The sequence below is a fragment of the Lepus europaeus genome, chromosome 6 (genome assembly GCF_033115175.1).
Source record: "Lepus europaeus isolate LE1 chromosome 6, mLepTim1.pri, whole genome shotgun sequence".
NCBI classification, from domain to species: domain Eukaryota; kingdom Metazoa; phylum Chordata; class Mammalia; order Lagomorpha; family Leporidae; genus Lepus; species Lepus europaeus.
In genome coordinates, this window is record NC_084832.1 from 75,148,746 (window position 1) to 75,175,512 (window position 26,767).

The 26,767-nt window shown below is 41.4% G+C and overlaps 1 protein-coding gene across 7 annotated transcripts in view; it reads left to right on the top strand.

Moving 5' to 3' along the window:
* The first annotated feature begins 904 nt into the window (after nt 1-904).
* The window catches only part of LOC133761711 (NEDD4-binding protein 2-like 2), a 127,741-nt gene continuing 101,878 nt past the window's right edge, over nt 905-26,767 (top strand). For 2 of the 7 annotated variants that reach the window (XM_062194390.1, XM_062194391.1), the window contains exons 1-5: nt 905-1,119; nt 4,320-5,551; nt 16,542-16,666; nt 24,237-24,325; nt 24,714-24,790. In XM_062194390.1, the coding sequence (XP_062050374.1) occupies nt 4,320-5,551; nt 16,542-16,666; nt 24,237-24,325; nt 24,714-24,790 (1,523 nt within the window). In that variant the 5' untranslated portion in view covers nt 905-1,119. Of the gene's footprint in view, nt 1,120-4,319; nt 5,552-16,541; nt 16,667-24,236; nt 24,326-24,713; nt 24,791-26,767 lie in introns of those variants that run through there. The other 5 variants (XM_062194393.1, XR_009866216.1, XM_062194394.1 and 2 more) reach the window with 5 other exon arrangements.

Below are 26,767 nucleotides of genomic sequence, written 5' to 3' on the forward strand. Positions count from 1 at the left end.
AGGATGGATAACTTGAATTAAATCAAGAGGAAACAATGGTGATAGAATTAGTATTTGAGGAAGTTTCTTTGTAAGGGAAGGGATTGCTTTGGTGAGCCCTCTTGGTCATAGGCCTACTGGTTATATAATCAAATGTGAAGACTCCAGACTGTGATTTTAACTATTATCTTTTAGAATCAAAACGTTATATGATGTTGTTGGTGGGGTGGGAGGGTACATACCTACAGAAACATTGACTTAAAAACCAAGAGATTAGCAGCTTTCTTTGCAGTGACTTGAAAGAATGGGGATTGCCAGTTGTTTGGTTCGTATATATTTTTAATTTAATAAGCACATGGCGCTAATTCTTACCAGACACTCGGTATTCCAAGCGATATTCACATGACTGTCCATGAAAAAGCTCAGTAATCGGTTTTCGTTACCAGAAACGTAACACTAACCGGTTTTCCTCAGTAGGTATTTTTATCTAGTATACGGGTACTCGCATTGCAATGATTCTTTTGACAGAACGTAAAATTACGCCTGGTCTTTCCGCTCAACGTCCGCGACCCAACCCTGCTACTGCTACAAATGTTGAGCTCCCTTTTGAGAAGTCGGCTGAGTCTTTGTCTCCTGCAAAGCCCGAAAAGCATTCACCGAGAGCAGTTTATACACCCGCTTGGGGATGCCAGGCCCTGTGTCAGAAGTGACTGCCAGAGAAGGACGCTCCCGGTTTCTCGAGTTTCTGTGCTTCGATGTTTGTAAATAACCTCCCCGCTCCAGAGGCAGGAACTAGTTCCGGTTTACGTTTTGTCAAATTAGTGCGCACGGCACGCAATGGATCCTGGGAGACCAGCTCTCGGCGCGGTGGTGGTACAGCCGCGGTGTGAAAGACGGACTGCAGTTCCCACAATGCCTGGCGCGAGCCCGTAGTTCCTGCCTGGGTGGCCGTGAGGCGGCCGCCATCTTGCGTACGGAGGTGCGGCTTGTTGCCCGTAGCCTCCCGGCTGGGGCTCAGTCCTTCCAGCTCTCTGCTCCTGTGCGGCTGCTGCGCGTTTTCTTTCCCCTTCTCAGAGGTTCGCGTCTGTCTAGAGGAGGGCTCGTTGGGAAGCCCAAGTCCATGCAGAGCTGTAGAGTAAGGTGAGTGGATACCCCGTTTTTAGGTGAGCGGGGTGGTGTGGGGTGGTGTGTGGCGTTTTTCGGTTGCTTCCTTCTTTGGTCAGCGGCTCGGATCTGGCCGGACGCCTAGGATTACGGCACCCGTAAAAGCCCGCAGTGAGTCTGTGAGGCTCGGAGACCGCCGGGATTCCAAGGCAGGGCATGGAGCGTGTCTCCTTTGAGACAGAGAAGGCCGGGGACGCACTCTCGTCCCGAGCGGCTCTCGGAGGACGGCGCACCGAAGGGCCGAGGTTGGGTGTGGGCCACGCTGCGTGCCCTGCCTTAGGACTTTGCGCTCACGGTTCCAGGGAGGAAGTGACCAGCGGAGAGTCCGCCGAGGAGGGGGCTGTTTCCGGTGGGATGGCCGGTGTCACGCTCTCGTCTTCCTTCAGGCCTTCTCTGTCCCACCTCCATCATGCGCTAGTTTGTCTTTTTTCCTTTCTCTCGCCAAAGAGCGAGCAGACTAAAGGGCTGAACAAAACAGACCTTTTTTGAATTGTATTCCTAACCATCTCTAAGACATTTCCAGAGAAACAGTTTTATTTCCCACATAGATCGACCACTTGAAAAAAAAAATGAACGCTTTTGATTTTTTATTTTAAAGATTTATGTGCTTGTCCACTCCCTAAATGGCCACAACGGTTGAGGCTGTGCCAGTCCAATGCCAGGAGCTTCTTCCGATCTCGGGTCTTCCACGCAGGTGCAGGGGCCCAAGCACTTGGACCATCCTCTACTGCTTTCCCAGGCCATAGCAGAGAGCTGGATGGTACATGGAGCAGCAGGGTCTTGAACCGGCGCCCGTATGGGATGCCGGCTCTGCGGGGAGGCTGGGGGCCTTACCCATTATGCCACAGTCTGGCCCCAATGCTTTTGATTGGAGGCAGCTGTCAGATTTTTTTCTGTAAAGCATGATGTACTGATATCATTCTCAGTGCAACTTGAGTAATATTTTTCCTTTTAAATTATCATTCTACATTCATTTGATAATCACCTTTACACTAACTACTCACAGGAAAAGGGCCCACAAAAACTGACACTTCAGTTACCCTAACCTTTGAATGCTAAAGGCATTTGGTAGTCTGAGTTTAAGAGCTGGAGCTACATCTAATAGCTTTAACTAGGAAGAACTTTAGGATTCACTGTACAGCAAAGTTAGATCCAGATGTCAGCTTGGGTGGAAGCACAATTGTGTATGTCAAAAAGTGTATAGTGTTGGCTGTCGCCGTGGCTTCACAGGCTAATCCTCTGCCTTGCGGCGCCTGCACACCGGGTTCTAGTCCAGGTCGGGGCGCCGGATTCTGTCCCGGTTGCCCCTCTTCCAGGCCAGCTCTCTGCTATGGCCCGGGAAGGCAGTGGAGGATGGCCCAAGTGCTTGGGCCCTGCACCCGCATGGGAGACCAGGAGAAGCACCTGGCTCCTGGCTTCGGATCAGCGCGATGAGCTGGCCGCAGCAGCCATTGGAGGGTGAACCAACGGCAAAAAGGAAGACCTTTCTCTCTGTCCCTCTCTCTCACTGTCCACTCTGCCTGTCAAAAAAAAAAAAAAAAGTGTATAGTGTTGATTTGATTCCCCAAACTTATTTAAATGGTTTCACTTCTCTAAAGTCAGAAATGGATCATTTAGATTAAAGATGCTGTGTTTTTTTTTTTTTTAATTTGACATAGAGTTAGTGAGAGAGAGACAGAGAAAGGTCTTCCTTCTGTTGGTGCACTCCCAAATGGCCGCTACGGCCGGCGCTGCGCTGATCTGAAGCCAGGAGCCAGGTGCTTCCTCCTGGTCTCCCACGCGGGTGCAGGGACCCAAGGACTTGGGCCATCCTCCACTGCCTTCCCTGGCCACAGCAAAGAGCTGGACTGGAAGAGGAGCAACCGGGACTAGAGCCCGGCGCCCATAAGGGATGTTGGCGCCGCAGGTGAAGGATTAACCAAGTGAGCCATGGTGCCGTTCTCAAAGATGCTGGTTTTTTTTTTTTTTTTTTTTTTTTGACAGGCAGAGTTAGTGAGAGAGAGTGACTAGGCAAAGGTCTTCCTTCCGTTGGTTCACCCCCAAAATGGCGGCTACGGCTGGCGCACTGCGCCGATCTGAAGCCAGGAGCCAGGTGCTTCCTCCTGGTCTCCCATGGGGTGCAGGGCCCAAGCACTTGGGCCATCCTCCAGTGCTTTCCCGGGCCACAGCAGAGAGCTGGACTGGAAGAGGATCAACCGGGACAGAACCCGGCGCCCCAACCGGTATTAGAACCTGGTGTGCCGGTCCCGCAGGTGGAGGATTAGCCTGGTGAGCCGCGGTGCCGGCCCAAAGATGCTGTTTTAAAAATAGCATATTAATTTAACTTTAGTGAGGCCACTCCTATAAATTATGCTGTGACAATACTTAGATAATAAGTGGTTATAAAATTAGAATTTGACTCTAGTATGTCATGAAGATGTTACCATCAGAAATTTGTATCACAAATTTAATGATTTTCTAATTACTTGTTTATTAAGAAACTTGTTTAACTTTATTTTATTTATTTGAAAGGCAGAGTTATAGACCAGGACACAGAGGGAGGGAGATTGTCCATCTGCTGGTTCACTCCCCAGCTGGCCTCAACAGCTGGGGCTGGGCTAGGCCAAAACTGGAAGCCTGGAATTCCATCGTAGTCTCCCTTGTGAGTGACAGAGACCCAAGTACTTGGGCCATCTTGTGCCGCTTTTCTGGGTGCATTCGCAGGGAGCTAGATTGGAAGCTGAGTAGCTCGGGACTTGAACCAATTCTTGTGTGGGATGCTAGCATGGCAGGATGTGGCTTAAACCACTGCACTACAATGCTGGGCCTTAGTTTAATGTTTTAAAATGTTAACCAGAGGTGGGCACTTGGGGTAGTGGTTCACATGCTGCTTGGGACATCCAGTTCCCATATTGAGTGTCTAGGTTCAAGTCCTGGCTCACTTCCTATTCCAGCTTCCTACAAATGTGCACTTGGAGACAGCAGGTGGTGGTTCAAGTAGTTGAGCTCCTGCCACCTATATGGGAGACACCAGTTGAGTTCCAGGCTCCTGATTTTGGCCTAGCCTAGCATCAGCTTTTGCAAGCATTTGGGAAAGAAACCAGTGGATGGCACATGTCTCCATATCTTTCTGGCTTTTAAATAAAGAAAATAAATGCATTTTAAAATAGACTAATAATTGTGTATTTACCCCTCAGATGTCTCATGGTGAAACGGAAACTAAATGTTTGGGACCTGGAGAACTGGCAAGTGGACCGTGCCATAAAAGATTGAGAGCAACTGCAGAGCCTTTTGTTTTCCCCCATCATGGTAGTACTGGTTTTCACAGAATCCAAGAGAAAACTGGAAATGATTGGGTCCCTTTGACCGTTGATGGCGGAAGACATAGTTATCCTCAAGTGGACAAAACCAAAACTACAGATTTGCCAAAACCTTTGCATAATGAGATGCCTGGAAATAAATCAGATGCTGTTAAATCCACTAATTCACAAGTTTTACAGGATGCAAGTCCTCCATTGATATCTAGAGATGATGGAATATATAGTACAAGTAAAGCATTTATAGGCCCTATTTACAAACCTCCTGAGATAAGGAAATGCAATGGAAAGACAGATACTTTGAGTGGTATAAATGGCAAAAGAAGGCGAGAAGAAAAACAGAAATTGAACTCCAAAAAATTAGAGATTGACAGTGAATTGTCTCAGTTTTACAAAGAAATTGAAGAGCTTGAAAATGAGAAAGATGATTCAGAAAGCAATTGTAAGGAACCTGAACCTTCTCAGGAACAACTTACTCCATATTACCAGGATCATAATAAGGATTTTTTAAAATCTGATGAAGAAAAGAAAGATTTTAGTAGTGCTCTTCAGTCGCATTGTGATTATCAACAGTGCTTGGGGGATGAGCCAAGCAACTATTTCAGTAATGGACAAGAAATAGCTACATTTTGTGATGCTTCTTTTACTTCATTTAGGCCTGAATGGCAGTCGGTGCATCCTTTTGTAGTACCTCATGGTCCTCCCCTTCCCAATTTTGACTATCATTTAAATATTCAACAATTCAATGCTCCACCAAATCCACCGCCATATATTTTCCATGCCCAAGATGAATCTCAGACGCAAAATGGATATTACGATAATAGTTGTCATGTTAAGTGGAATTCTTTGACTTTTGATGAGAACAGTGATTCTGGCTATGGAGAGAACATTAGTGTTCATCCCTCTAGAAATGTCTGTAGTACACAAGATGGATATGTGAATGGTTTCTGTGAAATCAGAGATGGATGCTGGAAAGATCCTTCTGTGGACAAGCATAATGGGATAGACAGGTTTGTGAATCAGCAGTTTCAAGAGGAAAATTTAAATAAATTGCAAAAGTTGCTTATTCTTCTAAGAGGTCTGCCTGGTTCTGGGAAAACAACATTGTCTCGGTAAGTAAAATTTACCAAGTGAATACTTGGTAGTTCATTATTTAATAATCGTGATACTTATCAATAACAGTGCTCTCATGTTTCTGGTAGAAAGTATCTGTTATGTTTGATAATAACATCTGGTAGTACAAATATTTAAAAATGTTTTCTGATAAGGGAGAATTGGCATTTATATTTAGATTTTGCTAAAGGCTTTAAAAATAAGTACATTGTATAGATATGACAATGATGAAATCAAATGGGACTTGAAAACTTTGCTGGCCTTCCCTTTTAAATTCAGCTCTTCAAGATTTGGATGCAATGCCAGAATATTTGGGCTTTGACTCAGTTATTTCAGTTTTTGACCTTGAGCAAATTTTATTGTATGTTAATGTAATGAATGATTTTTATTTTCTTGACATATTGAGAGCCAAATGAGATAAGGAAAGGAATTTTGAGGGTGTTTAAGCACTGTGCCATGTTAATACCATTGACTCGCAGGGCATACCTTTTTTTGGTTTCTTAAAATTTTTTTTTTTTTAATTTTTATTTTATTTATTTATTTATTTTTATTTTTTGACAGGCAGAGTGGACAGTGAGAGAGAGAGACAGAGAGAAAGGTCTTCCTTTTTGCCGTTGGTTCACCCTCCTATGGCCACCGCGGCTGGCGTGCTGTGGCCAGCACACCGCGCTGATCTGATGGCAGGAGCCAGGTGCTTCTCCTGGTCTCCCATGGAGGTGCAGGGCCCAAGGACTTGGGCCATCCTCCACTGCACTCCCGGGCCACAGCAGAGAGCTGGACTGGAAGAGGAGCAACTGGGACAGAATCCGGCGCCCCGACCTGGACTAGAACCTGGTGTGCTGGCGCCGCAAGGTGGAGGATTAGCCTATTGAGCCGCGCGGCCAGCCGGTTTCTTAAAATTAAAGGAGGTTGGGCCTGGCATTGTGGCATTGCAGCTTAAAGCTGCCATGTGCTGTGCCGGCATCACATAAGGGATGCTGCTTTGAGTCCCAGCTGCTCCACTTCCATTCTAGCTCTCTGCTATGGCCTGGAAAAGCAGTAGAAGATGGCCCAAGTCCTTGGGCTCCTGCACCCACGTGAGAGACCAGGAGGAAGCTCCTGGCTCCTGCAGCTCCTGCTGTTGCGGCCAAATTTGGGGAGTGAACCAGTGGATAGAAGACCTCTCTCTCTCTTTTTCTCTCTGCCTTTGCCTCTCTGTAACTCTGTCTTTCAAATAAATAAATAAATCCTTAAAATAAATTATAGGTGGTTAAGGTGAGCAATATCTGAATTAATGGAGTTAGAAATGGTGATGTTTAATTGTATTGCAGAATATTTTAGATTCCTGTTTTTACATTTTTAATCAATATTGATGGATTTTAATACATTTGTGCAGTTGTGGAAAATGGTGCAGAGGAAGCCATTCACAATCTTTTCTTTTCTTTTTTTTTTTTTTTTAGATTTATTTTATTTAGTTTGACAGGCAGAATTAGAGAGGGAGAAAGAGAGAGGTCTTGCATCTTCTGGTTCACTCCCCAAAGGCTGCAACTGCCACGGCTGGGCCAGGCTGAAGCCAGGATCCAGGAATTTCTTCCGGGTCTCCCACATGAATGCAGGGGTCCAAGCACTTGGGCCGTGTTCTGCTGCTTTCCCAGGCACTTTAGCAGGGAGTTGAATTGAAAGTGGAGCAGCCAGGACTAGAACCAGTGCCCATATGGGATGCCATCATCAAAGGCTTTACCTGCTATGCCACAATGCCAGCCCCAATTTTTTGCTTTTTTTGTAGGATAATGCAAAGTTTATGCCAGATAAGGAGAAAAGAAAATATATTTGATATCTTTAAGTGATGATTAAAAAAAATATCCCAGGAAACTCTTTCAAAAATGTTTAATCTTTACTTACAAGACAGTATAATCAGAAATAAAGATTCAATTTATAATCTGGATATTTCAGTGCAGATTACAAACTTTTCTTGATGAGTAAGCTTAAATTTTGGTTTTGCATTTTTATTCCTCTTCAGTGAATATTCTCTTGAGATTTCGACTCAGTATAAAAAGCCTAAGGTCTCACAAGCATATACAGTCTTCTAGACTTAGGATCTAATACCAGAAAAAAAGAAATAGTTGAAATTTGGAAGTTGGATAAAGGATAAAGCTAGATAGGATCATTTGACTAAGTGGATGTAGAAAAAACAGTAAAAAAGGAAGATGAGGTTTAGGGCAGCATACTGGAATATGTTGAAATGGGAGGTAAATAAAGTAGTGGTAATTCAGTAGAATTTCAAGGAGACATCCCTGGAGTGTGAGATGATAGAGATGATATATATATAAAATAGATGTATTTACTTGAAGAATAGGTATATACTATAAGAATAGCAATTAAAATGGCAGCAGGTGCCATTTATATGTGATTTAGAATTTACAGAGTACTTTATATATAAAAATCTTTGAGATGGGTCATATTTTGAAATTTTTAAAATTTATTTTATTTGAGAGAAAAGATAGGGAAAGAGCTCCTATCTGCTGGTTCACTCCCCAAATGCTCATAGTGGCTAAGGGGCTGAAGTTGGGAGCCTGGAACTCAGTGTGGGTGTTTTGTGTGGGTGGCAGGAACCCAATTACTGACGCCATCACCTGATGCCTCCCAGGATACTCATTAGTAGGAATCAGGAATCATGAGCAGAACTGAGAATTGAACCCAGGCACTTGAATTGAACCCAGGACCCAGGATGTGTCCATTCTAACTGGTGTCTTACTGCTAAGCCAAATATCTGCTCCTCGCCTCCAGCCCCCTGCCCCAGCTACATTTTGATTTTATAGAAGCCAAAGACTAAAGAATGAAATTCTTAGGAGAAAGTACAAAGGCTAGTGAGAGACCAAACTAGGGATAAAATGACAGTGTATTTTTCCTTTTATTTATTTATTTATTTATTTTTGACAGGCAGAGTGGATAGTGAGAGAGACAGAGAGAAAGGTCTTCCTTTTTGCCATTGGTTCACCCTCCAATGGCCGCTGCGGCCAGTGCATCTCCTGATCCGAAGCCAGGAGCCAGGTGCTTCTCCTGGTCTCCCATACGGGTGCAGGGCCCAAGGACTTGGGCCATCCTCCACTGCCTTCCCGGGCCATAGCAGAGAGCTGGCCTGGAAGAGGGGCAACCAGGATAGAATCTGGCGCCCCGACCGGGACTAGAACCCGGTGTGCCGGCGCCGCAAGGTGGAGGATTAGCCTGTTAAGCCACGGCGCCGACTTTTTCCTTTTATTTTAATATCTACTGGATGAGTAGCTCTATACCTGAATGTCAGTCCATTTTTTTTTTTTTTTATTATTACTATAACAAAACACCTGTGGCTGGATACTTAAAAATAAAAGATTTATTAAACTCCAAGTTCTGGAGGTTCAAGGGTCCACATATGTTGGTCACCTTTTTTGTATATATATATATGTTATATATATATATATATATATATATATTTTATTTATTTGAAAGGCAGAGAGCGAGTGAGCGAGAGACAGAAACAGGTTCTATCTGTTAGTTCATTCCCCAAATGCGTTCAATAGCCATGATCCAAAATCCAGGAGCCTGGAACTCAGTCCAGGTCTCTCATGTGGATGACAGGGACCCAATTACTTGAGCCATCACCTACTTGCTCTTCCCAGGGTGTGCATTAGCAGGAAGCTAGAATCAGAAGTGGAGTAGGAATTTGAACCTAGGCAGTTGGGATGTAGCTATCCCAAGCAGTGTCTTAACTATTGTGCCAAATGCCTGCCCCTTTGTGATAGTCTTCTTCCTGGCAGACTCCTGAGGTAGCATAGGGCATCACATGGTAAGAGACAGGGTGTTTGTGTCCTGTTCTTTCTCAATCCTGGGGGCTCCACCTGATGACTTTCTCTTATCGTAATCACTTCCCAGAATCACTACCTCTTATAAACATCATGCTTGGATAAAGTTTCCACCCTCTTAATACCTCACAGTGTTGATTAATTTTCAACACATGACCCCTTTGGGGGCACTCAAACCATAGCATTGTTTCTGTTTTTTGACTTTTAAGGAATGTGGTTAAAGAGGCAGGAGTACCTTTAGGTAAACACTCTTTGAATGAAGTAGAATGGGATTGGCTATAAAGCCACATATGCTCTGATGAGGAATGGTTTCATACAGGAATTAGCTTTCAAAACAAGATTTGAAGAAAGAAGACCAAAGAATTGGTAGATCAGAGTTGAACTGATTTGGAGCATTAAATTAAAAGACAGCAGTGTTTAGTGTTTGTATGTGATGATAAGTATAGGCAGTTTGGTAAGATTGACATTCTCTTGGAGTAGTGTTGAAGTCCCCTTCATCTTTAATTTAGTTCTTAACTACTTCTCCATCTTAATAACTTTCATGTCATATCTTGATATGTACCTATACTCCACTACAGGAGACTTAATTTTATGTTCATCCGTTGTTCTCAGGACTCTGCTTATTTACTTTTTGAAGTTTTGATTTGTCATCTCAGTCCTCTATAAACTTCTTTCTATATGTCATATTTACTTTTATGACTCTTTGCATTTAACATAAGCTACCCAAGACAGCGGTATCTCTTCACTGATAATTGACTTAGGCCAACTTGGTTACAAGTGAGTAGGGTTAATTCTTTCCTCACAACTTCACTAAAAAGTATTAATGAAAGTCTTAAACTAAATCCTAATGCCAAGTGCAGACTCAGTATTTGTGATTGAGCCAGTACAGAACAGTTCATACACTTTTGTAGGTATGATCAAGTGACAGCTTTCTGTCCTTTTAGATGACCTGATAGCACTTTGATGAGATGTTCACTTGAGGCAGAATTCAGCAATGTTCTGGAGATAGAGTTTTGTGACCATTGTAGCTGGCATCAGGCATATAGTCCTTTAACCCAGTCTTGAACACAGGCCCATTTAGGGGTCAGACTTTGGGTATTGTTACCAGGGAGTGAACTACAGATTTTATTAGATTCTTACACCTTGTTCAAGGAGATGGGATTTAAAATATTTTAGCTGGAATGGGCATTTGGCACAGTGTTTAGGGTGCTGCTTGGGATGCTTGTATTCTGTGCTTCCAATTCCAGTTTCCTACTGCTGTGTCCTCTGGGAGGCAGCAGGTATTTGGGTGCCACCCACATGGAGACCTGGACTGAGTTCCAGGCTCATGACTTCAGCTTGGGGAGTGAACCTGTAGATGGATGTCCAATATCTGTCTCTGTGCTTTTCGTATAAGTATAAATAAGTAAATAAAGGCCGGCACCGCGGCTCAATTGGCTAATCCTCCACCTTGTGGCGCCGGAACGCTGGGTTCTAGTCCTGGTTGGGGCACCGGATTCTGTCCCGGTTGCCCCTCTTCCAGGCCAGCTCTCTGCTGTGGCCAGGGAGTGCAGTGGAGGATGGCCCAAGTGCTTGAGCCCTGCACCCCATGGGAGACCAGGAGAAGCACCTGGCTCCTGCCTTCGGATCAGAGTGGTGCGCGTGGCCACAGCGAGCCGGCTGCGGTGGCCATAGGAGGGTGAACCAACGGCAAAGGAAGACCTTTCTCTCTCTCTCTCTCTCTCACTGTCCACTCTGCCTGTCAAAAAATTAAAAAAAAAAAAAAAGCAAATAAAAATTATTTTAGAAAGAATTGCTACTGAAGACACATAAAAAGAGTTAATTGTCAAAGGCTAGTTGGTATAAAAACCGAAGACTTTTTAAAAAAATCAATAAATGAAATATTTTAGCTAATGCACATTTCTTGTACTCTATTGATTTTACTAGTGAGTGTATTTTCAGAAACAAGCCACTGACTTAATAATTAGCAAAAATGTCTGGAATTGCTCAGACATTAAGAGATAGTTGAAGCACTCGTAATAACCTCTTGTAGCCACCTTTGTATAATAGCTTTAGTTAGAAAACCATCCTGGGGGTTAGTTTCTTGATTAGGGTAACTGCTTATGATGTAGCTTAAATTTTCTACGTGACCACGCACTATCTGTGCTGCAGTATTTTAAGGTAAATTATAGTCATCATTTCACTGAATATACTTCAAATCTGGTCATTTAGATTGTAAGCAGGGACCCAAACTTAGCAACTTTTGGAATTTTTAGCAGCTTTTCCTATGTGCCTCTTGTAGCAATAGGACCTGTAATTTGTTGGATGTGTGATGCAGAGGTACTGTCCTCAGAACATGTAGATCTTAATTTCTCATTTCATAGATAAGGATACCAAGTGTTTCAGTAACTTCATCCCAGATTGCATGCATTGTATATTTTAGAATTAGAACTTGAGAGTCCAGGGCTAACTCCAGCACCTCCTCCCCCCACCATTCTTTCCAAAACCACACTGCCTCCAACATGGTAAGCATCCAAGACATTTTTGTTGGTGATGTTGAGAGAGACAATAGTAGACTATACAGTTAGTTGTCTCTTGGTATCAAGAGGGATTGATTCCAGGACTGTCCCCCACAATCCTCCTCACCACAGGTACCAAATTCTGTAGATGCCCAAGTCCCTTATAAAATGTTACAGTATTCACGTATAATTTGTTCTAGTGAATATCCTCTGTATATGCAATTTAAATCATCTCTGGGTTACTTGTAATACCTAACAGTGTAAATGCTGTGTAAATAGTTGTTATCTTGTATTGTTTAGGGAATAATTACAAGGAAAAAAGTTTGTACATGTTCAGCAGAGAACTGTATAGTACATGTGAGCAACAACATAACATATTCTTGTCATTCTCACCCTCCCCCTCACACTTTTAATTCATGGTTGGTTGAAAATTCAGTGAAACTTGCAAAATCCTAAATGAATTTTTGTATGAATTTTCATAAACTAATTCTAAAGATTGTTTTTTTTGTATAAATATATGATCAATTTGAAAAAAAGATAAAGACATCCCACTAGCTATCAAAATGTATTTTAAAACTACTGTAGTTTAAATTGTATGGGATGGGGTGTTAGGCTTAGTGGTTCAGATGCCTGTGTCCTATGTCTGAGTACCTGGGTTCAAGTCCTAGCTCAACTCCTGATACCACCTTCCTGCTAATGCAGATGCTGGGAGGCAGCTGTGATGGCTCAAATAATTGGATTCGTACCCCTATGTGGGAGACTTGGATTGAGTTTTCTTGCTTTTGGCTTCAGTCTGGTTCAGCCCTAGGCATTTTAAGAAATCTCTTCCTGTCCCTCCTCTCTGTTTCCTTCTTACTCTCTTTCAGTCTCTCTCCCGCTCTCTAGTTTTCCCTCTCTAGCTCTCCCTCTCTATGTGCCTCTCAAATAAAATTAAAATAATTAATTTGTTAAAAGCATTTATTGCCTCACAGTTTGTGTTAGCTGATGTCTGCCGTTCAAGATTTCTAACAATGCTGTTATCAAGGTGTTGGTGTGGCTGTGTTCTGGTCTGATCCTTGACTCGAGGGAGGATCTGCTTCTAAGAGCTCTCACAAAGTTGACAGGACTCAGTTCCTGTGTGCTGTCTTGGATTGGGGGTCTCAGTTCCTTGCTTGCTGGAGGTCTCCCTCTATTGTTTGCTAGATGGGCCTTTCTCTGTTCACATGACATTTGTTTTTTTTCTATGCTATCATGAGCCATAGTATGTGCCTTTGAAACTAGTAACTAAATCCAGCCACATTGCAGGGGAGGGGGATATGCAAGCAAGTGAATATCAGGAGGCAAGAATACTTATAGGCCTATGATTTTGGAGTTAGCCTTCTTTTAGTTCTCATAGTGGAACTCTCTGGAACTCTAGTGGCCTAACTTTGGAGGTTATTTTTCTTCCCTAAATTTGTTTAATTTCAAATTTACAGGTTTGTTGTAGGGATTAAATGAGGCTGTAGAAGAATATAAAATCTTTGGTACATAATAGGTTCTCAAACAGAGCTATTGTTGTTTTGGAAAAAAAAAAAAAAAACAGATCAAATGGCCACTGGTTCGGATCTGATTTTTTTCTTTAGTTACGTATTTGTCTCATTCAGAGGTAAAAATTTTTAACATTCTAAGATATGGATTTGATAGAATTCTGATATAATTTGGGTATAAGCACTTTGAAAATACTAATATTCTTAAAGTTATTTTTGATTCAGATGCTTTATATGATGTCAGATGTTTCCAGATTCAAATAGGCGTTTTTGGAGTCCCCAAAATAGTTTCCGTGGTTGGAGATAATTCAGGGAACTTGAAAAAGATGCATTACAGTCTATGCATATCTGGGAGTAAAAAGTATCTCCAAGCTAAACTTATTTATCATAGTTATGATTTATGTATTTAAGATATATATATTTCTCAAAAAGGTCTGTTTATCTTTGATGTTTACAAGATTTATTGATATAAATTGCTTTACTGTCTCTTCCCTACTACTTTTTTTTTTTTTTTTTTTTTGTGACTTGGGAGACTTTTAAACTATTCCTTGGATACAAAGCTACTAGAGTCATATAGTAGGATATTATTAGCACCTTAAAAATTGCCTGCTAATAAAAGTATAGAATGTTAATACAGGAAACCTAGGGTATATAAGAAAGATGCTATCTGGGTTTCTTGTACTGTTGAATATAATTAGTATATTTTGTGATTATTATGATCAAAATCTATCAGGCTAATTGAACTTTGGCTTAGAATGCTAGTATTATGCCATTTTTCTATCCTAGATGTTTTCTGTGTAAGCACGTAAGAAGCCAGATGTGTTAAATGGATTGTGTTTTAGAAAAATTGTTGCTGGTTAAAGCAAATTCAGCTCCAGTCTCCCAAAAAAGCAAACAAATAATTTAAACCATTGACTTTTATTTGGAATTGTATAAGTAGAAACACATCTTTAAAATTGTTTTCTTTTATAGATGTGCTTTTATATTATAAATTTGAGGGAACTTCAAAAGTTTAATGGAAATGGGATTGAAATGTTTGTTGGTGCAAAAAATTGAATTTCATGCAGACATGAATCTTTAGAAAGTTTATGAAAATGTATATCATGAAAAACTATGCATTTCAAAAAAAACTTTTTTAAAGATTTATTTATTTATTTGAAAGGCAGAGTTACAGAGAGGCAGAGGCAAAGAGAGAGGGGGAGAGGTCTTCCATCTGCTAGTTCACTCCCCAGATGGTTGCAATGGCTGGAGCTGCGCCAGTCGAGCCAGGAGCCAGGAGCTTCCTCCAGGTCTTCCCAAGTGGGTGCAGGGGCACAAGGGCTTGGGCCATCTTCTACTGCCTTCCCTGGCCACAGAGAGCAGGATTGAAGTAGAGCAGCTGGAACTTGGACTGGCACCCATAAGGGATGCTGGCACTGTAGGCAGTGACTTTACCCGCTACGCCACATAAAAAATTTTTTATACCAAAATACATCTTTCTCTTAAAAAATTTTATTTATTTGAAAGGCAGAGTTACAGACAGAGGGAGAAACGGAAAGAGATCTATCCACTGGTCTACTCCCCAAATGACTGCAACGGCTGAATGTTGGCTGATCCGAAGCCAGGAGCCAGCAGCTTCTTCCAGGTCTCCCACATAGGTGGCAGGGACTCAAGCACCCAGGCTGTCTTTTGCTGCTTTCCCAGGCTCATTACCAGGGAGCTGAATCAGAAGTGGAGCATCTGGGGACTCAAATGGGATGCCAGTGCAGGCGGTGGCTTTACCGGCTACACCATAGCATCAGCCCCTAAACCTTTCCTTTAATTGTGTTTTCCACAGATATTTTTGAGGTACTTTAGTATATGGTATTATAAGCTGAAGGAGAGATAACATGTTTGTCATTTTAGCAGTTGAATTTCTAGGACTTTTGTTTTTTCTTTTTTCTTTAAATTTTTTATTTTTTGACAGGCAGAGTGGACAGGGAGAGAGAGAGACAGAGAGAAAGGTCTTCCTTTGCTGTTGGTTCACCCTCCAGTGGCCGCCGTGGCCGGCGCACTGCGGCCAGCGCACCGCGCTGATCCAAAGGCAGGAGCCAGGTGCTTCTCCTGCTCTCCCATGGGGTGCAGGGCTCAAGCACTTGGGCCATCCTCCACTGAACTCCCTGGCCACAGCAGAGAGCTGGCCTGGAAGAGGGGCAACCGAGACAGAATCCGGCGCCCTGACCGGGACTAGAACCCGGTGTGCTGGCGCCGCAAGGCGGAGGATTAGCCTATTGAGCTGCGGCGCCGGCCATGAATTTCTAGGACTTTTAATAGGAAGTATTCTTTCCTTCTGTCACCTTCTATACCACTTCCCACCCCTTAGAGATTATAGGATGATACCCAGTTGCCCAACGGTTTAAAGACAAGAGAGAAGCAAAGTACTTTGTGTTGTTAAATCCAAGTTACTATCTTACTGTGTTTTTGGTTTCTGAGCACACTTCCGATCTCTTGAGTCATTGGTTATGAGAATTCTCTGGCATTTGTTAATTTTAGCTTGTGTGGAAATTCCGGGTAGTAACATTTTCGAAACAAAACTTGATGCGAAAATTTGTTGACCTACTCTGAGTTTACTTTTTATTTCATGCTTAATAATTGACTTCATTTAGTGATTTCATCTCTTTAAAAATTTAAAGTTTGATTATACTTTGCAGGATCACAGGTTATTTCACAGCCTTAAGTCTAAAGCTATTTCTGATGCTCACTTACAAGTCCTATGTATTTGTGCCTTATGGAAATAAGTTTATTGAAGTGGTCTTGGGTCAAATAGAGTCTTCCCAGATGAATTCCTTGCTTAAGCTTTTTTGTTGGACTAAATTGAGGGAATTTTAGATACCAAATACAAAGTCACTAAAGGTAAGACATGAGTAACAGTTGTTGTAATTTTAGGATTGGGTGAAAATTGCTTTAAAAAGTTGTGTTACAAGTGCTGCTTTAAAAAGTTTTTGATGCTGACTACAGTTATGTAGATTTAAGTGTGAAGTGGCATTTGAAATCTGAAAGCTTTTTAAGATTGTTCAGCTTCTGTGCTATTGTATTTGCAATATACTTGCAAGTAAGTGCCAGGAATTCATTTAATGATCTTTCCTCTGGTTTATTTCTGGTGGTTATAAATTTTAAAAATGGCACCTTTATGATTTCTTCTGTTAACAGAATTCTGCTTGGTCAGAGTCGTGATGGCATTGTGTTCAGCACTGATGACTATTTTCACCATCAAGATGGGTACAGGTATAATGTTAATCAACTTGGTGATGCCCATGACTGGAACCAGAGCAGAGGTTTGTTTTGGACCAAGTCTCCTGGGATAGAATATTTGACTAGGAATCAAAAGATCTACTTTTTAGGATTATTCTCAACTTAGATTTTTACCAGCTAGATGACTTTGACAGAGCATTTATATAACTTTGAAATCCATATTCTTCATTTATTAGAGTTGTTGTTAATTACGCTTAATTTACTTGATCAAGGTTGTTGTGAAAGAATTTAGATAAAAACATTTTATAAATTGTAGATAGTATATTAGTATATAAGCTGTTTAAATTTAGGTATGGGTTATTTTGATCAGTGTTCTTTTATACCTTAATTCAGAGAGTGCTGATGCTATTACATAATTCCAAAAGTTATTTCCCTGAGAATAATGCTTATGTTCTCCAAGGCTTAGTATAATATCCATGAATATTTTTTCTCCTTGATATTGCTCTGCAAGAAACCTACTCAGTACATTTTTTAAAGGACATGAGTTTATTGCAAACAATGCTTCTTAACCTGGCTGCACATTTGGATAACTTGGGGATCTTTAAATTAGACTTATTCCTGGCTGGTGCCGCGGCTCACTTGGCTAATCTTCCTCCTGCGGCGCCGGCACTCCAGGTTCTAGTCCTGGTTGGGATGCCGGTTCTGTCCCAGTTGCTCCTCTTCCAGTCCAGCTCTCTGCTGTGGCCTGGGAAGGCAGTGGAGGATGGCCCAAGTGCATGGGAGACCAGGAGGAAGCATCTGGCTCCTGGCTTCGGATCGGCACAGCACGCTGGCCTTAGCGGCCATTTGGGGGGTGGTGAACCAATGGAAGGAAGACCTTTCTCTGTCTCTCTCTCTCTCACTGTCTAACTCTGCCTGTCTTAAAAAAATTTTTTTTTAAATTAAATAAGACTTATTCCTGGTCCTTGGCCCTGTATATTTTTATTTTAATTGTTTTGGAGTGGGGCCAAAACATGGTATCTCTTTGTGTGTGTGTGTGTGTGTGTGTACATTCTCTAGATGAGTTTTTTTTCTTTCTTTTTCTTTTTTTTTTAAATTTATTTAATTTGAAAGGCAGAGTTAAAGAGAAAGATCAATCTTCTATCTGCTGGTTCACTCCTCAAATGGCTACAACGGCCATGACTGGGCCAGACTGAAGCCAGGAGCCAGGAACTTCATGTGGGTCTCCCATATAGGTGCAAGGACCCAGGGGCTTGTGCCATCTTTCATTGCTTTCCCCTGTGCATTAGCAAGGCACTGGATCTGAAGTGGAGCAGCCCAGATTCGAACCTGTGCCCATATGGGATGCCAGTGTCGCAGGCTGTGGCTTCACTTGTTACGCCACATTGCCTTCCCCTCTCTAGATGATTCTAATGTGCAATCATATAAAAACTATTGGTTTAGAACTGTGTAAGTAAATGCATATAAGTTAAATTTTTATTGATCTGGTAGAGACACACAAACACGTGGAGAAAAGGGAGCGTTCCCTTTTGCAAACACGGTGAGGTAAGAGAGAGTTCCCTTCTGCAGATTCACTCCCCAAATGGCTGCAGCAGCCCAGGCAAGGACATTTGAGCCAAGAGTATAGTCTATGTCTTCCATGTGGGTGGTGGCAGAAATCCAATTACTTTGAGCCATCACCACTGCCCCTCCCAGAGTCTTTTTTTTTTTTTAAATTATTTATTTAAAAGTCAGAGATACACACAGAGAGAGGAAGAGAGGGAGAGAGGCCTTCCAATTGCTGCTTCACTCACCAGTTGGCCGCAATGGCTGGAGCTGTGCTGATCTGAAGCCAGGAGCAAGGGGCTTCTTCTGGGTCTCCCACATGTGTGCAGGGGTCCAAGGACTTAGGCCATCTTCTACTGCTTTCCCAGGCCATAGCAGAGAGCTGGGTTGGAAGTGGAGCAGCTGGGACTCGAACCGGCGCCTGTGTGGGATGCTAGCAACTGCAGGCGGCAGCTTTACTGGCTACGCCACAGCACTGGCCTCTAGAAGTGTTTTAAAACAAATTCTAGACATTATACTTTATGCATTTCAAATTAACCTTACTTTATCGTATCTAGTGCAATGCCATTACCACACATAAAAATGATAATTTCTAAACATCATCTAATTGAATTTTCCCTATTGTTTTAAAATTTGTTTTACAGTTGTTTCATTTGAATCAGGATCCAAAGAAGTCCTCAATATATAGAGTTTATGTTTTATTGTGTTACTCTATAGAAGTTTTCCTTTAACCCTTATGCTATTGCTGCAGAACCTAGATCATTTGTACTATGGTGTTCCATATTCTGTGATTATCTGTTTGCTCCTAGTGGTAGCTATTTTTCTTGTTCCCTTTTCTCTTACATTTTTCATAAATGGAAATTAGCTGTAGACTGGAGGCTTGATTAGGTTCAGCTTTAGTTTTTGGCAAGCAGATGTTTGGTTGTTCCACTCTTAGTGATGGTAAAATTGATCAGTAGCTTTAAAGGGACAAGCTGTTGTTTCCATTATCAAGTAAGGGACAAGCTGTTGTTTCCATTATCAAGTTCCCTATAAAGCTTTATAGCTGCTGGTTTTATCCAACACTGAATTATCTCCTGGATCTGTTATTTCATTAAGAGATGCAAAATAGTGATTTTCTAGATCTGTCATTCCTTCCATGTTTAATAGCAAAAATTCTTCTATAATGAAGAACTTTGTCTCATTTGTAGCTACCAGCTAAGGTTTCTATATAGTATAGTATGTATAGGATTTTTTAAAAGATTGATTATTTATTTATTGGAAAAGCACAGTTAGAGGGAGAGAGGAAAAGAGAGAGAGAGAGATCTTTCATCTGTTGCTTCACTTTCCAAATGGCTATAACAGTTGGGACTGAGAAGGTTAAAGCCAGGAGCCAAGAACTCCATTGGGTTCTCCCATGTGGGTGGCAGAGTGAAGTGAGCCATTATATCCTGCTTCCTAGGTGTTTAGCAGGGTACTGGGTCAGAAGTAAAGTAGCCAGGACTAAACCTAATATGGGATGTGGGTGTCTCAAGCAGTGGCTGAACCCATGGTGCCACAAAGCATGCCCCCAGTGCTTTTCCTTCTTAATTGTCCATTTTTTTAGAGCAAGGAATGTCAGTGAAGATATTTTGGAGTAAAAAGTTTTTACTTTGTTTTAGTTTATGGTTTCACAGGAATATTTAAGTGTCAAGTAAGTTTGATTGTGAGACTGTTATACTACAGGTTGAGCATCTCTGCTCCAAAAACTCCAAATCTAAATGCTCCAAAATCTGAAATTTTTTGAACCTCCACATGTTTGCTCAAAAAGTTTCAGGTTTTATATTTTTTGTTTAAAAATGCTGAACCTATAAGTAAGGTCTATGTAAATACCCTAAAATTTGAAAAAAATATGAAATCCAAAACACTGGTCCTCATCATTTTGGGTAAGAGATGTTTAACCTATGATTTTGTAGCACTCTAAGATTTCTCCAAATATGTTAGAGGGTGATGTAAGAAACTAAAATTTTTTTTAATCATTTAATGCCAAAGAACATTATTGTCTAAATCAAACTGATGGTGTTGCAATTCCAAAAATGTTTGGAATTATTTATTGGTCGAAAGTTAATACGAGCAAGATCAGGCGGTAAATAGAATGAGTAAAGAGAGTGGGCAAAGCCCACTTTTGGTGAACTGGGAAGTTTGTGTGGGATTTATTTTTCTCTTTGCAGCGCATATGTAGAATACTTCTTCAAAATGTTTATGCCATGTGGGCCGGATGTTTTTGTAGTGATTACGTTCCAGTCTGGGCTCTGCCCTTGTTTCAGCTTCCTGCTAATGTGCATTCTAGAAAGCAGTAGGTCATGACTCAAGTTGTTGGGTCCCTGCCTCTCATATGAAGACCAGGGCTGAGATCCGGGCTTTTGGCTTCAGCATGACCTTGCCCTGGCTGTTCTGGGTATTTGGGGAATGAACCATGAGATAGATGGTCTCTGTATTTGTCTGTCTTTCAAATAAAATAAATACAATTTTTATGGCCTGTGAATTATGCTAATTACACTTGCTGAACAAAATAATGGTGTCTTAATAAACTGCTGGTTTTCTTATCTGTAACAAAAAAGGGTTTTTTTTCAAGATTATTTTTACCTTTGAGGTAATGATATTTAGCAACCATTAAACATTTTGAAAATTTATGATATATATCATTTAGAACAGAATCTTTTCAACAGATATTTATTTGAATGCCTTTAAATGTCAGGTACTATTGTGGGAAAACTTGCTTTATATTTATTATTAGAAGAATCAAAGTAATTTTAGAGTATTCACAAATAGAAAACTTCTTCAGTTCTTCTTTTTCGTAGAGTAAGGTGAGTAATTTGTTTAAAAAGCTACTCTGTTTTTTTGGATAGTCAGAATTTTCTTAGGAGGTCTGTTCTCTTGCAATGCATTGGATTGTGGTGATAGATGATGGTTATACATACAAAGAAGTTAATCCAGGCAAATGTTGTGTGGCCTAGCAGGTTAATTCGCCTCCTGTATGCCAGTTCAAGTCGTGGCTGCTCCACTTCCAGTCCAGCTCCCTACTAATGTACCTGGGAAAACAGTGGAGGATAGCCCAAGTCGTTGGTTCCCTGCACCCATGAGGGAAACCTGGAAAAAGCTCCTGGATTCTTTCTGGCCCAGCCCTAGACATTGCGGGCATTTGAGGAATGAACCAGCAAACAGACACTCACTCTGTCTCTGCCTCTCTCCTTCTGTGTAACTCTGCCTTTCAAATAAATAAAATCTTGAAAAAAAGTTAATCTTACTCATACAAATCAGAAGTTTATTAGATAAACAAGCTCTTCATGTAGAGCACAACTCCTTAGCTGTGTATCTAATTGTCAAACAATAGGATCGTTATTTTTATAAGAATTTTTTGAATGGATGGACATTTGATCACTGTTTATGATTAGAAATGGAGTGGTAGAGGATGATAACATCACACTGATAGGTTTAATAGACTCTATTGTGACCCAATTTGTAAATTTCATTAGGTATTTAGAGACATTTCCCAAATATGTTTTGCGCCATAGTTATTACTGAACAACCTTAGAATTCTGTCTGCCTTAGCCATATGTACATTTTCTGTATGTTGAATTTAGTATTTTGAATTGTAAGTCCCAAGGAAATTCCCATAGCCTTGCATTTTGTCTTTTACATTTTCTCTTTCTTTTTTAAATATTTGTTTTATTTGTTGAAAGGCAGGGTTACAGAGAGAGAAAGAGAGACCTTCCATCTGCTGGTTCACTCCTCAGATGGCTGCAATGGCCAGGGCTGGGCCAGGCTAAAGCTAGGAGCCAGGGGCTTCTTCTGGGTCTCCCATGTGAGCGCAGGGGCCCAAGGAGCTATCTGCTGTTTTCCTAGGTTCATTAGCAGGGAGCCAGATCAGAAGTGAAGCAGCTGTGACTTGAACTGACACCCATAAGGGATGCTAGCACTTCAAGCAGTGGCTTAACCTGCTGTGCCACAACACTAGGCGTTGTCTTAAATTTTAAAGATTTATTTATTTATTTGAAAGTCAGAGTTACACAGAGAGAGGAGGAGAGGCGGAAAGGCAGAGAGAGAGAGTCAGAGTCTTCCATCCACTGGTTCACTCCCCAACTGGCTGCAACAGCTGGAACTGTGCCAGTAATGAAGCCAGGAGCCAGGAGCTTCTTCCAGGTCTCTCACATGGGTGGAGGGGCCCAAGGACTTGGGCCATCTTCCGCTTTCCCAGGCCATAGCAGAGAGCTGGATCGGAAGTGGAGTAGCTGAGACTTGAACTGGCGTCCATGTGGGATGCTGGCATTGCAGGCGGCAGCTTTACGTGCTACGCCACGGTGCTGGCCCCTAATTATTTTTCTTGTCTGGTACATCTAAGTGGTGTATACATTTCTGTCATTAACAGTAGCTCATGACCATAATTTTTGCCTCATGATGAAGTTGCGGTATTTGGATAGGGATGTATAGAGTAGAAAAGTTGTTTTCTACGTCATTTTTACTTCAGAGAATCACTGTCCTAAGGCATCCACAAAGGCAATTGAACTGTGGTATTTAGTATATAAAGCTTTACTGGTAGGTTATAATAAATCCATACTTGTTTTTAACATAAGCCTGTCTTATTTCAAAAGTATTGTTTGTACATTTTAGAAAATTAGAAAATACAGATAAACATAAAATGCAGATATTTTCACTACCTATAGATGACCACTTTTAATATCTTATTGTAGCTTCCCAGCACTCTATTTTTTTAGTATCTGTTTATTTGAAAGGCTGAGTGACAGGGAGAGGGAAAGACTGAGATGGAAAGAGAGACATTTCATCCTTTGGTCCACTTCCCAGGTAGCCATAACAACCAGGTGTGGTCAGGCAAATTCAAGGGTTTTCGTCCTGGTGTCTCACATGGGCCCAACTCTCTTTTTGAAAGAATTATTTTCTTTTTATTTGAATGGCAGAGAGTGAGAGAGCACATCTTCTATTAACATTCATTCCCCAAATAGCTGCAACGAGTGTCTGGATTTGTGCCAAGCTGAAGCCAGAAACCCTGAATTCCATCCCAGTCTCCCTGTGCGCAGTAGGGAGGTAAATGCTTGCACAGTCATTTGCCTTCCAGAGTGTGCATTAGTAGGAAGCTGGATTGGCATTGGAGCAGTCCAGACTCTAACCAGAAACTCTGATATGGGATGCGTGTGTCCCAAGTGGTTACTTTAACCCACTGCACCATAATGCCCACCACTTTCACCTCTGTTCCCCCAAATGCCTTTGACAACCAGTTTGTCAAAGCCAGCATCCAGTCCAGAAAATATTCTTGACATGTAGTATGTGTGTTAATTCTCTTTTAATGTAATGGAGTCCTTTTTATTTTTTCATGGTACTGATTCAAGAAGTTGTACAACGAAAGAAAAAAAATTTTCTTTCTTAAATATTTATTTATTTGAAAGGCAGAGTCACAGAGAGGGAGAGGGAAAGGGAGAAAGAGAAAGTAATTTTTCCATCTGCTGGTTCACTCCCCACATGGCTGCAATGGCTGGAGCTGTGCCAATCCGAAGCCAGGAGCCAGAAGCGTCTTCTAGGTCTCCTTCGTGGGTGCAGGGGCCTAAACACTTGGGCCATCTTCCACTGCTTTCTCAGGCCATAGCAGAGAGCTGGATGGGAAGTGAAGCAGCCTGTGTGGGATGCTGGCACCACAAATGGCAGCTTTGCCCGCTATGCCATAGAGCGGGCCCCTGCCCAGTGTTTTTTAAGATTTATTCACTTGAAAGCCAGAATGGTGAGAGTGGGTGGGAGAGACAGAGAAAGAAAGAGAGAGATACCTTCCATTCCTGATTCAGTCCCCAAGTTGGTACAACTGCTGGAGCTGGGCCAGGCCAAAGCAGGAAGCCAGGAACTCCGTCCAGGTCTCTCATGTGAATGGCAGGGGCCTAGGCACTTGGGCCGTCATACACTGTTTTCCCAGATGCATTAGTAGGATCTGAAGTGTACCAACCAGGACTTGAACCTAATGCTGGCCCCCAATTTTGGTTTTTAATACAGAGATGCAATAAATTTCTAAATGAATATCTAAATTATATTTCTATATTTAAGTTAATCATTCTGGTTTTAGTTTTTTAAATTTGTTTCTTATTTCAGCAAAACAAGCTATCGATCAGGGGAGATCTCCAGTTATAATAGACAACACTAATACACAGGCTTGGGAAATGAAACCATATGTGGAAATGGTAAATATGAAATACAAATTTTTTCTAATTAATAAACTTTTTCATATTCTGAACTTCTGGTTAATTTCACCTTTATTATTAAAACATTTGTCCTTGTTTTCTAAAGAGGTTTGTTGGCTTACTTATTTTTTTTTAAAAATTGGGGATGGTTCTTCTTAAGGGGTATGCTCATATTGTTATTTCTGCCTGAACTTGAGGAGAGTAACTGGAATTGTCCAGGGAAGTAGTCTTAATATTTCTAGACCAAATATTTAATAAAATAAAATAACATTTCCCTTGGTTGTGCAAGTTTAGAGATTTATTCAAATGAAATTTATATCTGTCTGCCTTCTTTTTACTTTAAGAAGCATTCTCTGGGTTTTTGTTTTCTTTCCTTTCCTTTGTGTAGGCCATAGGAAAAGGATACAGAGTAGAGTTTCATGAACCTGAAACTTGGTGGAAATTTGATCCTGAAGAATTAGAAAAGTAAGGCACATTTTTATTGAACTCTTGTTTTTATTTCTTTCACTTCTCATTCACATTAGCAGTTTCTTTGCTAGCTTTTTGCTTGCTATATCTTTGCTACTTATGAGTAGGGACTACTATTTATTTTGTTTAGAGGAACATAGTGACCTAAAGATTTTTGAGTAGCTTTGCCGTGTTAAATTTTATTAAATTTTCCTTGTTAAGTATTTTTTTTCCTTAATGTGAATTCCTATGTCATTTACAGTTTATTTGAATATTAGTGTAGGTACAGGAAACTTTGTAAAGTAAAATTGGAACTTTTCCTTCTGTTTTTAGCTATGCCACTCACTTCTCACAGTGTGTTTCTGCATTCATCTCCTCATTTTAGGTTTCAGATTTCACTACCTTCTTACCTGTGCTTTTGCCTTGCTCTCTCTTCAGTCTTTACTACTTCAAGGTCATAGTCCCATTCCCATATCCTTGGAACCAGTGTGTTTTGTAATTCAGACTTTTTGAGATGTTTTGAAATTACGTATACATAACTGTAACATTACTAACAGAGTTTGGGGCAGCATGTGATAATCAAACATCTTGATATATTTGTAGCAAATTACAACTTGCCAGTCTAAGTAAGTAATAAGAAAGTCTACACTCCGTTAACATCAGTTCTGAATAGGTTGTGCTGCCAATGAATGCAGGTTTTGCTACATGTGAATTATTAGAAAACTCAGTTTTCGGAGCTTAACTAGATTTCAGAGCTTGGGAAGAGAGACTGTGGTTTTGCATTACTTTCACTCCAGCTTTTCCATTATCCTTTTCCTCTTAACATCGCTGCTGTTCCTGATGAAGGCTCTTTCTCCACTTGCAGTACCTCCTCCTTTAGGTCACCACTTCATTGTAGACTTATAAGTCATATACTTTACAATTCACCCTTGTAAGTATACAGTTGTGTGCCTTTTACCCCCATTTTTTTTTTTTTTTTTTTAAAGGTGGAGTGGATAGTGAGACAGAGAGAGACAGAGAGAAAGGTCTTCTTTTGCCGTTGGTTCACCCTCCAATGGTCGTCGCGGCCAGTGCACTGCAGCCGGCGCACCGCGCTGATCCGAAGGCAGGAGCCAGGTGCTTCTCCTGGTCTCCCATGTGGGTGCAGGGCCCAAGCACTTGGGCCATCCTCCACTGTACTCCCGGGCCACAGCAGAGAGCTGGCCTGGAAGAGGGGCAACTGGGACAGAATCCAGTGCCTCGACCGGGACTAGAACCCGGTGTGCCGGCGCCGCAAGGTGGAGGATTAGCCTGTTAAGCCATGGCGCTGGCCCCATTTTTTAAATAAGGTTTTGCCTTATTCTAAATAAGGTTAGCCCTCTTCTAGCTTCAAGGTGTTACTCTGTGTTTGGAGCCCAACTAATTTAATTCTTTCTCCCCTGCCTTCATTCCTTTGGCTACTTTCTTTCTGTTTGATTTTGTGCCATGTGCTCATATATATATATAATAGATTTATTAATATTAATGTCTAGTATTGTTTGCCTAAGTGTGTTTGTGTCACACTTGAGTTGGAAGAGACAGAAATTTGAAAACTGAAGATATTTGGGTTATGCTGAATAAATGAGTAATGAAATTGTTGTGTAGTTAGGACCTCATTTATAATTGAGGGACTTGACATTTATAAATTTCTTAATATGAGTTAATACTTTATGTAAAAAGCTAGTTTAATTGACACCTGGCAAAGCTCCATCTTTGAAAGAATTGATTGAGTCAACTTTACATCTTTTTTTTTTTTTTTTGACAGGCAGAGTGGACAGTGAGAGAGAGAGACAGAGAGAAAGGTCTTCCTTTGCCGTTGGTTCACCCTCCAATGGCCGCCGCGGTTGGCGCGCTGCGGCCGGCGCACCGCGCTGATCCGATGGCAGGAGCCAGGTGCTTCTCCTGGTCTCCCATGCGGTGCAGGACCCAAGCACTTGGGCCATCCTCCACTGCACTCCCTAGCCACAGCAGAGAGCT